The 12,982-nt window shown below is 42.5% G+C and overlaps 1 protein-coding gene across 1 annotated transcript in view; it reads left to right on the forward strand.

Annotated features, from left to right (window-relative positions):
- The window catches only part of HSPBP1 (HSPA (Hsp70) binding protein 1), a 45,945-nt gene extending 32,963 nt beyond the window's left edge, over positions 1 to 12,982 (forward strand). Inside the window, exons 5-7 of the mRNA XM_018566345.1 lie at positions 5,830 to 5,926; positions 8,368 to 8,479; positions 12,766 to 12,982. Coding sequence (XP_018421847.1) covers positions 5,830 to 5,926; positions 8,368 to 8,479; positions 12,766 to 12,843 — 287 coding nt within the window. The 3' untranslated portion in view covers positions 12,844 to 12,982. The remainder of the gene's footprint in view (positions 1 to 5,829; positions 5,927 to 8,367; positions 8,480 to 12,765) is intronic.

Genomic DNA, 12,982 nt, shown 5'->3' on the forward strand with positions numbered 1-12,982 from the left:
ACATGCATGGCGTCATGTAACGTCATGCTCCCTGCCTCCAAGATGGTGGTACGCATTCACAGAACACGCTGGTGGCCAACATGGCCGCCGCACATTCTCAAACAAATTATTATTATGTGTCTGAATACATTTCTTGTATATTCGGACATGTATAGTAATTCGTTAATTTACATCTAGCCCGGGGTCTGTGTTCTGTTTTTTTTTTATTTTTACTTTTCTAGATGCACTTACTTGAAAAAAGGATCGGCATGACATCCTGACACTTTATTTTTATAGACTCTATTGTAGTTTGACATTTATTGTTTACCTTCTGTTGTTTTATTTGATAAGAATACTTATATTGTGCCTACAAGTTTAATACCTTTGAATAAAAGTTTTATTTTTATCATACTTTTTAATATGTTTCTTTGCGGCTTAACAAAATAGGAGTCTTTAAATGGTGCGGATATTGGGGGAAATGGGTGTGGTTACGGGGGAGTGGCCACTAAAGGGTGTGGCCACTGAGGGGCGCTGTAAAGCTTTCTCGCACAGGGCGCCTGAAGGCCTAAGGCCGGCCCTCTCATTGCTATTGCGATATTGGTCAGCTACATTGGTGTATGTTATGCGCCATTTACTTTTATGGACCATATGAGTAGTTGGATGCAGTTTTGCTTTTTATTTGATCATATGCAGTATTTCACTAGGTGCAGACGCTGTTTCTGTGTTTTTGTTGTTTTTTTTTTTGTTTTTTTTACATGAGTCTTGAAGGAAATTCCCCTTCTGTGTGTTGAACAGCAGCCTCCCTTAGGCTGGGTTCACACCTAGGCATATCGAATATGCGACAAACGCGCATTTCCGAGGCTGTATCCCAATGGATACGCGTGGCAAATACGCCCCAAAGAAGCTCCTGTACTTCTTTGGACGTAGGGCGTTTTGCAGCGCGTTCCTACGCGTTGTAAAACGCCCAGGTGGGAACCATGCCCATAGGCAATCATTGGTTTTCACATGTTGAGCGTTTTACAGAGCGTAGGAACGCGCTGTAAAACGCCCAGGTCTGAACCAGGCCTAAGTCATCCTGTATCCAAGAAGACTATTTTCGATTCTTGGTGGTCGATGCATGCCTTGGGGTTTGGATTATGTTAGAGAATTGGATTTACTAACAGGGAAACCTTTTAGTATAGTCAGGCCAATGATAGAGGTTTAAGATGCAAATTGTTTACCTTATGAATCATTGCTTGATTTCATTTTATAGTGGGAGTATAGGCAAAATGAAAATGTTCACATATGGTGTCTGTCACAATGTCCAGCAATCCATGCCAGATTTTTATATTGGTCCCTGGTGCTTGGCTGTCAGCCTATGGCAGTGATGGCGAACGTTTTTGAACCCGAGTGCCCAAACTGCAACGCAAAATCAATTTATTTACCTCAAAGTGCCAGCGCTGAAAATAAGTATAGTATTGTGTTGCAGTTTGGGCGCTGGGCTTTAAAAAACATTCAACATCACTGCCTTAGGCAAAATAGGGAAACACGCATATTCAAAAATGTATACACTCAATAAAACACACATCACACACTCATTATAAAAAGAAACCACACATACATAGATATCACACACATTAAAAACACATCGCACACGTAATGAAACACACCTTAAAACACACACATCAAAAAACACACATAATTTTTTAATTTTAAGTTTTATTTTTTTTAACTCGGGCTTCGGGGAAATATCAGGGGTCTAAACAGCCCCCTGATATTTCCTTTTTATAATAGAAAAAGAAATTGAGGACACAAAAGTCCTCAATCTCTCTCTTTTTTTTTTTTGCAGCCTCTGTTCTAAATGAATGGAAAGCACAGAGGCTTCCCATTCATTCAGAAACTATTTACTATCAAGCAGTTTCTGAATGGGGAGGAGCCTCTGTACAGAGTGCTTCTCCCCATTGGGAAACTCATGAATGAACAAGAAGTGATGTAAATCACGTCCTGTTCATTCATAACTGGGGACACATAGTACTATGTCAGCCACATTGGTGGCTAAGGACGGAGCCGTTGTCACAGCAGCATGTGCGGTGAGGAGAGGGAGAGCCGCCGACTGTCAGATCCAGGCCGAGCTGCTCTCTCTCTCTCTCTCTCTCCTCACCGCTCGGCATGCTGCTGATGATAGCGGCTCCGACCCCCGCCGCTGCCTGCAGCGCCTCGTTGACTTCTCGGATCCCCACTGCATACAGAAGGGGGAGAGCAGCGGGGATCCAGAGAAGCCCCACGTCAGGAGGACAGGACATCGCAATCTACCAGGGATCGACCTAATGAGCACCCCTGATTTATTATATTGCTGGTTCGGCAATATATTAAATAGAATCTGCCAGGTTTAAAGATGGCCGCCGCGATTCGCAGCGGCCATCTTTAAAAACTTAACATGACTTTACAGTGACCTGCACCTGGAGTGTGCGGGTCACTGTAACCGGGACCTAGGCTCGCGTGCCACCAGAGGAGCCTCTGCGTGCCATAGGTTCGCCACCGCTGGCCTATGGTGTTCCACAAGGCTGCAGCCCATCTGAACACCTCCTCCCCTATTTAGCACTCTTTTACTTGTTGCTTTTCGTTCGAGCAACAATTCTTATTTCCTGTGTCGGACCCCTTGTGTTTCCTGTGATCTCCTGTGCTTGTATACTTTTTGGATCCCTGCTTTGTGCTGATTCTCCTGTGTCTGTGATCTCCCTGTTGGCTATTTCCCCTTTGCTTGGTTCTTGTGTACCCACTTCTTGTAGTTCCTGTGTGCTGGTCTTCTATCTTGTTCGTACGCTTCCCCCTCCAACTCTGTGCTCTCATCTGTGTGCCTGTACTTGGCACATTCCCCTAGTGCTATACTGCTCTGCAAGACCTAGAGCTTACTATTCCTGGTGCTCCAGTTCCCAAATCATGACCGTGTCACTAGCATAAACACAACAGTTTGTGTGAGTATCCTTTATAAAATAGTTTTATTACCTGTTAATCCTGGCAGGAAATCTGTGAATTCTCCACTTCAACAGGGTGACAACACTGTGTGTTCTGTAGTAAAACTACACAACAATGTTGTCACTCTGTAAACAGGGCAGTCTTAGATGGACATGTAGTTTTACATATGTTTTTTAAAGCTGAACTAAACCCTCCTATCCATATGCAGTCGAAGACAGCACCATCTTAGGCTGCATTTAAATCTGCAGGTGCTGTACCTGTGATCAGCTATGAAACCAGACATTTTAGGGCTTAAAAAGCCTTAAGAGGCATGCCTTGAATGTAGCTGCTTTGGGAAAGTTAAATCAATGGGTTTCATTCCGCTTTAAGTGAGTGAAAAATATATAGATAAAGGCATGTGAAAAAGGAATTCATATACTGAATACAATCATTACAGGTATTAACTACAGTGACCAGAATATATTTTCTTTCTCGTCCATTGAGGGACACAGGAAATCTTAAAACTTAGGGGTGCACTGCAGCCTACAGGAGGCTTGGACAGTGGGAAACAAAAAAAAACTGTAGGCCAGCCCAGGATATCTTCTACATCAGCATGCCTTGTTTTTTTTGCCAGTGTCTGAGGAGGATGGGCACCTTTTTTCAGTTCTGCTGTTAACAGACCAACCTGTTGTTTTTTACTAGCATTTGTTTCAATTTTTTTTTATAAACCAAGAGTCTTCTCTACATTGCTGCTACAGCTGAACTCTACAATTGCAGCTATCCAGCATGACCTGTCCTTAGCCTTAGTGCTGTGACTGGACCCTGCTGAACTGGATGTTGCAGGACTTGCCTAGAAGTGAGCTTCAGGCATTGGGCCCTGTTTAGGCACTTTCCAGACCCCATTCTGGTAACAAGTTAGCTGCAGAGTGTCTTCCAGGTCCAGAGCCTTTGACATTGCCTCAGCGCTTGCCCTGCCTCTGACTACTTACTGTGAGATTAGGATGATCGGGCTGAGCACTGGGAGCTACCTCATCTGTTCGGATTGCTGGCCACCTTTTAAAATACCAGCTTTCGGTTAGTACCTACCATGCAAAGGGTTGGAGCACTGACGTCATCTGCTGGGTGGAGCGTCATGTGCTCCCTTTCCTGCCCTTCAGTGGCGAGGAAGCATTTCCCTACTGCTGCTCCTGCACTGCAAAGATTCACGTTTAACTCTCATGTTTGGTGAGTTCCTTATGCCCTTCCACACCTTCACCTGCTACCATTGTTTGGGTTTTCGTGAGTAACTGAAGCCTTGCCTTGCACCCTCATGGCCACGCAGTTGCAACATGTCTGATTAAAACAGGGCGGAAAGTCCTGCTGTTCCAAGTGCCCCAAACTCGTACTCTGCCGTGGTGCTGCTTGCAGCATGCCCACTGAGATGTCTGGAGTCATGTGTCCCCTGCTCCCAGAGTCTGTCCAAGCTAGTTTCCATTTGGTGGGGCTAGCTTCTCTGCCCTCTTGCAAGAGGATTTTTACTACAGTCATGCAAGACTTTATGACCCATTAGCTTTGTATCCATTTAGAGAGGCGTTTAAGAAGTGGTCTGCCCCTGCTGTGGACCTGAGTGTCCCGCTTTAACAAATGGACCACCATTCTGGTTCATTCTGGCACTTGTCATTAAGGATATATAAGCGGGTAGTAACCCTCTCTTGAAGTACCCTGTTCTCACTGGCAAGTCCCGATCTTCTTTGCCAAACTCTGGCTGAGATGTTCAAGTTCTATTTAAAGGGATTTGGTCACTACTGTGTTGGATCCCTTGATCATAGAATGTTTAGAGTAAAAGGCTGTAGCCTTAAAGCCATTTTTTTTAGTCAAAATGTAATCATGCCTACTTTTATATTTGTTACATGTTCTCATTCACCTTACATAACTTCAAAATGTTAAAATATTTCCTAAGTGTTTTATACTTGCTTAAAAATCCTGCCTAGCTTCCTTTTCTATGTAACGTTAAGGAGGGAGCTGTGGGAAATTGTGTACTCTAATTAACCCTCTCTGTTCTGTGCTGGCAGATCTGATTTATTGGAAGTAAACTAGATTTAAACACTGCCTGTCCTAACAAAGGGTTAAAACCTTAAAAGCTCTGTATGTTAATGGCAGGAAGCTCACTCTACCCCTCAGTTTAACCCTCTAGTTTCACTTTCAAATTTCTCAGAGTAGCCTGGAATCTACACAGTGGCATTCACCAAAGAACTATCTAAAAGTTTAGAAATCAATTTTTAGAAATTATTTTTGGGCATACTATGTGAATAGGAACACATCAGATATATAGTGGGGGTCGTCTGCAAAACTACACTTTAAGCTGCAGTTGTGATAAGCTGCTGAAGGTTTCCTGCCTCATGTCCTGCATGGGTCTTTTGTCGGCACACATGCGGAATACATTTTGGTTAAAGTTTGGGTCCGTGGATCCCACGTCTGCAAAGCACATGGTCTTGGAGGGACAACATCTCTTTGGAGCTACTCTGGATGTCAGAGTAGATGCCACTGGAGGCAAGACAATCCATCTTCCTCACTTAAAGAAGCCTAATGCACAGTTTGGAAAGGTTCATCCCTGCAGGAGGTTAAGAAATGTCCTTAACTTTTAAAATTCCTCCTCTCCTGCACCCCCTAAGTCCAAACCCAAGCCTGGCTTTCTGTCTACCTGCAAGGTCTGGAGCTCAGTCTGCCAAACCCTCAGCCAGATCTTCCTCAACATGAGGTGTGCCCCCACCTGTTCTTCCATGTTAAACAAATGTTGTGTATGCCAGTACTGTTTATATGTCCGACAGAGTAATTGAGAAATATGCTTTTGTAAACAGGCTCCAATCTAATCTACAGTATTGCATATGTATCTGCTTATTTCAAAACGTGTTGGTAACATGGTTCATTGATTTGCAGATGCACTACGTTCTATGGGGATGATTCAGCAACTGGTATCTTTGCTTCGCACTGAGCATGGCCCTTTCCATGAACATGTCCTCTCTGCCCTGTGCAGGTAGGTAACATCATGCCTGAAAGTCTACATGGAAGTTTGTGTTATAAATATTGTGATGCACAAACTTCAGTTAATCCAGTGACAAATCCTGCAGGTAGGGCAGCTTTTTGTCCTGACATTCCCAGCTTCGCTGCGCTTTCTGATGTTTAAAACTGCTTTTTCCCAAAAATCTTTATACTATACTATATCTGTATCTAGATTTTCTTCTTTTTTTTTCAATTTCCAGTGCTTTCAGGGTTATCCATGTTAAAGGAGAACTATGGGGTTAGGGCTTTCCCCCATAGTTCTCCAAAGGGTAACGGGAGGACACAAACTAGCGTCCTCCCATTACCCAAAGCTTAGTATACCGCGGGTATACGGAGACGCCGCAGCTGAAACGGATCCCGACAATTATGTCTGGATCCACCCAGCTGCGTGAGTGACAGCTGGCTCTGCCTATCTAGAGGCAGAGCCAGCTGTACCCGCCCCCCGTCCGTTCCGCCAGTCAGCACTTGAGGATCGGACAGGGGAGAGGAGAATCCAGTCACTCCCCTGTCACGGCTCTCTGCAGTGACAGGATCGAGAAGTGAGCGAGCGTCGGTATGTGTTCGCTCACTTCCCGTTCTACTGAGCTGACCTGTGACAGTTTTTCATTGTCACAGGTCGGCTCAGATTATGAGGCTGAGTGAAAAGCACTCACCTCATAGTTCTCCTTTTAATTATTTCCATACTCGTCTTAATGTGACTCTTGCAGCTTGTACCATTTTTTTTTTCCAGGTGAACATTCCCCTGTTCACATGTCCTAGCAGTTTCAACAACCATAACTGAAATCATTGTAGTGCGTACTAGAGTAAGCAGTTTCTGCTTTTATTTGTAGATATGTACTACTCTGCATTTACCAAAAAGAAAAAAAAATCAGCTTCTCCAGGTTGAATGATGACCATTATCATCCAACACAGTTCCTGTAAGCCATGATAAATAGGCCAGCTTGCATTCACAGTACTCTCGGACAAAGCGGTGCTTACAGGTGATCACATGTATGTCACGCTGTCTGGGATTGCTGTTACACCGGTCCCTGGAGCCTCTAACAGCCAGCCTGCTCAGAGAATCGGGGGAGTGTAACTTTATTTTCATCCCTAGACCAAAACAAACACTTAACCCATGCTATTATAGTATAGCCCCCTGCAAGGGTTAATAACATTTCCCTGGAGTTCTGCTTTATGTACTTTTTATAGTAGGGGAATGCTAGAACATCTGTCAGTTTTTCTTGTTGTTGTCTGTTCCCCTGTTTAAAAGTTTTGGCTTTAGTTGTACTTTAACCCTTGCAATGCAGGGACAGCCCCACTGAAATGCTTTTTATTTCCTGGTAGCAAAGGGGCTATATACAGTCTAATACTGAAGTACTTATACAATTCCACATCTCTGTTCGTGAATGTGGCACAGTGCATTGTGAGCTGACTGGTTAAGTGGCAATACAGTACTTTAAATTCCCACTAAACTCAGTAGTTAAAGTGGTTCTAAACCCTCCTGTTGTTTTGCCTATATCTACTGCTATCAAGCAGTAGATATAGGCAAACAGTTTAAAAAAACCCACTAAAACAGCGGTTTAAACTTACCTTTTTTTTTCTCTGCATGCTCCCGCCGGAGGAAACGAAACTGTTCAGGCGGCCACAAAACATCTTGGGGCAGGCGCATGCGCAGTTCAGATTCTCGGCCGGGAGACGAGCAGAGACGCAAGGTAAGTCTATGGACGCGTGCACCCGCATGCAGACACCGCAGGATTGGAGAGACAGAGCAGTCAGCGCTGGATCGGAGAGCCGCTGCACCGCTGGAGGGACAGATGAAAACATCAGGAAAGAAGATCGGAATAAGAGACATCATTTAAGGTAAGTGCTAACATTAACATGGGGGGGAGGGAAAAAGAAATTTGACTTTAATGTCACTTTAAAGCTTAAACATGTATCTTATTTATGTATCACTCGGCTGTAGATCCTCAAATCATCTTTGAATTTGTGCTGAGACTGTCCTGGAGGGTGGCTACTTTTGTTCCCTATGGTGCCTGTGTGTGTTGTAAAGTAGACAACTACTACAAGTTCGCCCCCATGATGGACTACAATCTCACATTTAGTTTACAAATTTGTATTGAAATTGTAGTCCCATCATGTGAGTGAGTTTGGAGTGGTTGCTACTTTACAACACACACATGGGGAACAGAAGCAGCCACCCTCCACGACAGTGTCGGCACCAATTCAGAGATGCTTTGAGGATCTTCAGCTGAGTGACACACTGAGTTTAGTGTTACTTTAACCATACAATCACACACACAAAGGAGATGTACACACAAGCATCAGTGATCCCTCTGATGGCGGCTCTCTCCTGGGCTACCAGTAAAACATATGGGGGGTGGAGCATGTAAAGCTGTGCTTTAAAAATAAGTTGACAGAAAATGTTTTTTTTTTAAGCATGGTGTCAGAATTCCCAGTCGGTATAGATGAATGTCGAGCCCTCGAATTAGGTTTTGAAGAGCTGCTCAAAGAGCGATGTCAACTAATACAGAAGAAGGAGGAGTTTCAGGTAACAGTGTTTTAGCTTATATCATCCAAACTTTCCTGGTGACAATCTGTATCTTCGCTCTTACTCTGCCCATTTTCTCTTCACTATTGGGTAAGGATTGCCAGGAAAGAAGTCAATTATTGTATTTTTTAATGAAGTCAGTTTGATCATCATGACAGAATCCGAGGATTCTTCTTCTTTCTTTTTTTTTATAAAATAGTCTAATAAATCATCTGATCTCTAGCTAAAGAGCACATGAAGAAGGATATCTGTTTAGTTGTTGAGCAAGTTGTCTGAGCACCAGAACCCACCATGAATGTTGCTCTGCAGTAACAACTGTGCACACTTGGTTCTTTGCTACTGCACTCTTTTAAAAAGAGCACAAAATCAGGTCTGTAAACAAGGCGAATTTATCACCAGTCCTGTGTGTATTCACCTCAAAGGAGATCAGGAACTGGCCAATTCATTACAAGTGATAATTGAAATTGGGAGTATTGCTGGTCTTGTCCAGGACATTATGGCAATAAGTACTGCTTTGTATCGCACAGCATTTGTATAGATAGCTTTCTACAAAAGGAGGTCTTTTCAAATTACATTTAAGATAATTTACTTGGTTAGTTTTCTGTTTGACTCGAAGACATAGTTTGAAAGGATTAAAGATGCCAGGGTTCCAGGCAGCCTGAAATGGGCCATTTTGCTAAATAGCCCTATATGGAAGGTTTGGATGGACAGTTAGAATCCAACCATGTTCTCAGATCGTGACTGTGGGAGTTTTATTAGATGATATGTAAATGAGGCTGGAACAGTTTAATTTATTACCATAATTGGCTTCTTTAGTAAAAAGCTATTCAGAGGGTTTTTGTCCTTTTATATCTTGAATTAAGCTTTCTAGAGATGTTCAGTGAGACGACATCCTCATTGTATGGGTAATTTAGAACTGCTAAATGATATCCTTTCCCAGTATGGTTTTAGCAACTGCTCATTTACTTGTTACATTTTGATTTGCTAAGGCTGATTATTTGCATAAACCTAATTCATTGTTTTCATGTACTATGTAATTAAATCCAGACTGTTAATTAGCAGCCCGACTAATGTGAAAACTACTAGTTTATCTTCTCTTACCTATTTAATTTCTGTGTTCCCTATTCCATTTTATAACCGCATTCTAATGCAAAAAATATGCTTTTCTTACCATTTTTTTGTTTTTATAACTCCAGTCATGGACCATACTTTAATATGTGGCAGACAGCAGAATGTTGAGAGGTAGCTGTATACATTAGATGAGGGCTGAGAGTACAGGCAGTAATATATTGTTGGATGATCATTGTCACACGTGTATACTAGGGATGCTCTTAATACCAAGTATTTGGGAGAGTATTCAAACTTGCCCAAATGCTCCGATACCTACCTCAGATACTGGTACTTACGGTCAGAGGGAGATCTCCCTCTGACTGGCAGTGCCGCGGGAAAGCATGGAGTTGGATTCCCGGCCAATCAGGAAGCCTTCCTGATTGGCTAGAAAGCCAGCTTCACTTATTCCCAGGCAGCCTGGCTTCCTAAATGGTCATGAAGCCAGGCAGCATGTCATGACCCGCCACCTGGCTTCCTGATTGGTCAGGAAGCCAGGCTGCCTTGCAGTGTCGGGAGGGAAGTGAAGCCGGTGTTCTTTCGATTGAGCACTGACTTCCTAGGCAATCAGGAAGCTTTCTGCTAATCCAGGCCCACACATGCTGGTATCGGTATTGGGTATCGGCGAGCTCCAGAAAAAAAATATCGGTACTTGTACTCGATACCGAAAAACTGGTAACTGTGCATCCCTAGTATATACTGTAAATATGTACATTCCTATGGGCAGAGCATATCTCTGTGTAATAAGCCAACACCACTAGCTCTGTCCCCATCTTGGGGGGAATAATTGGGGACTGCTGAGCAAAACCATCCTAGCCAATCTTGATCAAAGTTGTTTTTATACAACATGTGTTTTTTTTTGTTTTTTTGTTTAGATCAGATAGCGGTCCAGGGGGTGTGGAAATTTCTATAAAAACTATGTGTCCAAGGATTAAAGCGGGGGGCTCAATCTACTTGTCCCTCATGGCAATCTACTTGTCCTAATACAATAATTTTTACCAAAACCCTATTTAACCATGCGCAGAATCACTGCTCATTGGTCGGCGCAGTCACCTGACCACGCTGACCAACGAGTGCTTTCAAAATCCATAGGGCAGGGCTGTGCTGGAGGGCAGTATGGGGTACAGATAGTACACCCTTACTGGCGAAGGACCATGCGCCGAAAGGCAAGTATAGTGCCGTGGGGAGAGGGGGACAGATTTGATCGGGTAATTCCCTTTTCACAAATTGCTTGGGAAAGTGAATTGCCCTTTAACCCCTTCATGACTGAGCTAGTTTTCAGGTTCTGTTCATAAATGACTGACACATTTTTTACATTTTTGCTGTGTGATTCTTCCACAGCAGTAATATACTTTCTTACTAAATGTACCCACACATATTATATATAGTTTTTTAGAGGACAGATAGGGCTATATAATTATATCACATATGTGTACCTAACCCCTCACTTAGTTTGAATAAAATAAAAAAAATGAGGAAAAAAACTAGAAGAAAACACTTTTTTCACAAGTTTTGATTATTATTATTTTTTTTAGAATTTTTTTATATTAATTATAGTATAAAAATATATTTATATATAATTTATATTTTCCTAATTTTGTTTTACACTTTATTTTAATTTTTTTACACTTTGTAAAAAAAATAAAAATAAAATAAAAAAACTTTTTTTTTTCTTGTCAGTTTATATCAAGCAATCACTATGACAGCTTGATAAATTAACTTTTTTATTTTATTTTTGGCTATTAGGCTGATCCAAACTTAGGAACAGCTAATAATAACCTTAGAGACTGATCCTGACTTTAGTCAGATTCAGATCTCCCTAAAAGCACTTTGATCGTGCCTAGACGATCAGAAATGATACATTTCACTCAAAAGATATACATTGTATCTTTTGAGTGAAATGTATCTAAACATCGGGCTTTCGAGCTGTCAAAACAAATAGCAGAGAGGTGAGGTGAGTCACTGCTGCCTCTCTGCTATTTTGAGCTGTCAAATACGGGATCGCAAATTGCGGTCCTCTATTTGCATGTAACGGCTTCATTCTTTCATTACTGAAAGGAAGAAGCTTTTACAAAAAGCTTAATTATTTCATTAATTAATGCCTCAATACTGAGACATTAATGAATGACTGTTAAATGCTGAGAATCAGCAAATACCGGCATTACAAAGCCTGATATAACTCGTCACGTACAGTGTACGTGGCCAGTCATATAGGCACAAAGTGACAGGACGTAAACTGTACGTCTCCCGTCACGAAGGGGTTAATGTACATTGTGCGTGTTAAAGAGCCCTGCTTATTCACATGCAGATGGCGGCGGGGCTGGGGTTGGTTTTATTATTTTTTTACTGTTTTTGTTTTTTTATTTTTTAATCAATTTTTTTTTATTTACTTTTTTATCATTTTATTTTACATTCCCAGGGATAACAAGCCCCCTATGTGATAGTGTTTGGAGGTGACAGATTTTCCTTATGGAACCTGCCCTTCAACACAGAACATTGAGCAACTGCATTGTGCTGGGTTCTGTGCAGCCAGTGACAGCTGAGCTAGGGAGCTGCAATAGTACAGTGCTTCTGTCTCACTGATCACAGAGCAGAGAACAGACGTTCTCCGCTCTGCTCCCTGCTCTCCATCCTGAAATGATTGCCATGGTCCCGGGCCCCCCCAAAACAGCAGGAGACTCCAAAAACCAGGGGGTGGTGGTGGAGGGAGGGCGTATAAGATGGCTGCTCATTTTATGCAAGTGAGCTGAGATCACTTGTTCTAAATGAGCGGTGGCTCCCCTGCTCTACATTTAGCCCTGCTAGCCCGCTGCAGGGCTAAATGTAGAAAAAAACTACCCGCCCTGAACTGCATGTCCCGAGCATCGGGCGATAGAAATTCCACACACCTGAGGTTGCCTACAACATCCCCCCCCCCCCGGTAATGGGACCCAAATTAGGAGGCTAGAGGAACCAATCATAGTCACCTGTTCAGCTGGGGTACCATGAAACTAACGCAGACATTGTATGCATGTAGTTCATTTTTAAAATCTATGTTTGCCAGCATGGGCAAGGGAAACCTAGTTTTAATGAAACCAATGGAAACAATGATATACAAGAACTGGTCCTAACTTTGTGAAGAATTTTGGGAACTTACAGTAGTTGCCTTTTTTTAAAAAGCCATTTTTTTTCTGCTTTAGGAAGAGTTGGAGTATTGTGAGCGTCTCTTGAAGATCTGCTTCCAGGATATTCCTGATGACTATGGCATGGACCGATGATCACATAAACTGTATTCACATATATTGCCTCATGATGGGACAAGATGATGAGTAAAATATCCAGTTATGGACTCCTATTGTGACTCCCCTCAGACATATGCGATCTTTGTTTCAAAAGAGAAGTCTGGGAATTTAAATT

The sequence above is a fragment of the Nanorana parkeri genome, unplaced genomic scaffold (assembly GCF_000935625.1).
Source record: "Nanorana parkeri isolate BGI_ZX_2015 unplaced genomic scaffold, ASM93562v1 scaffold939, whole genome shotgun sequence".
NCBI lineage: Eukaryota > Metazoa > Chordata > Amphibia > Anura > Dicroglossidae > Nanorana > Nanorana parkeri.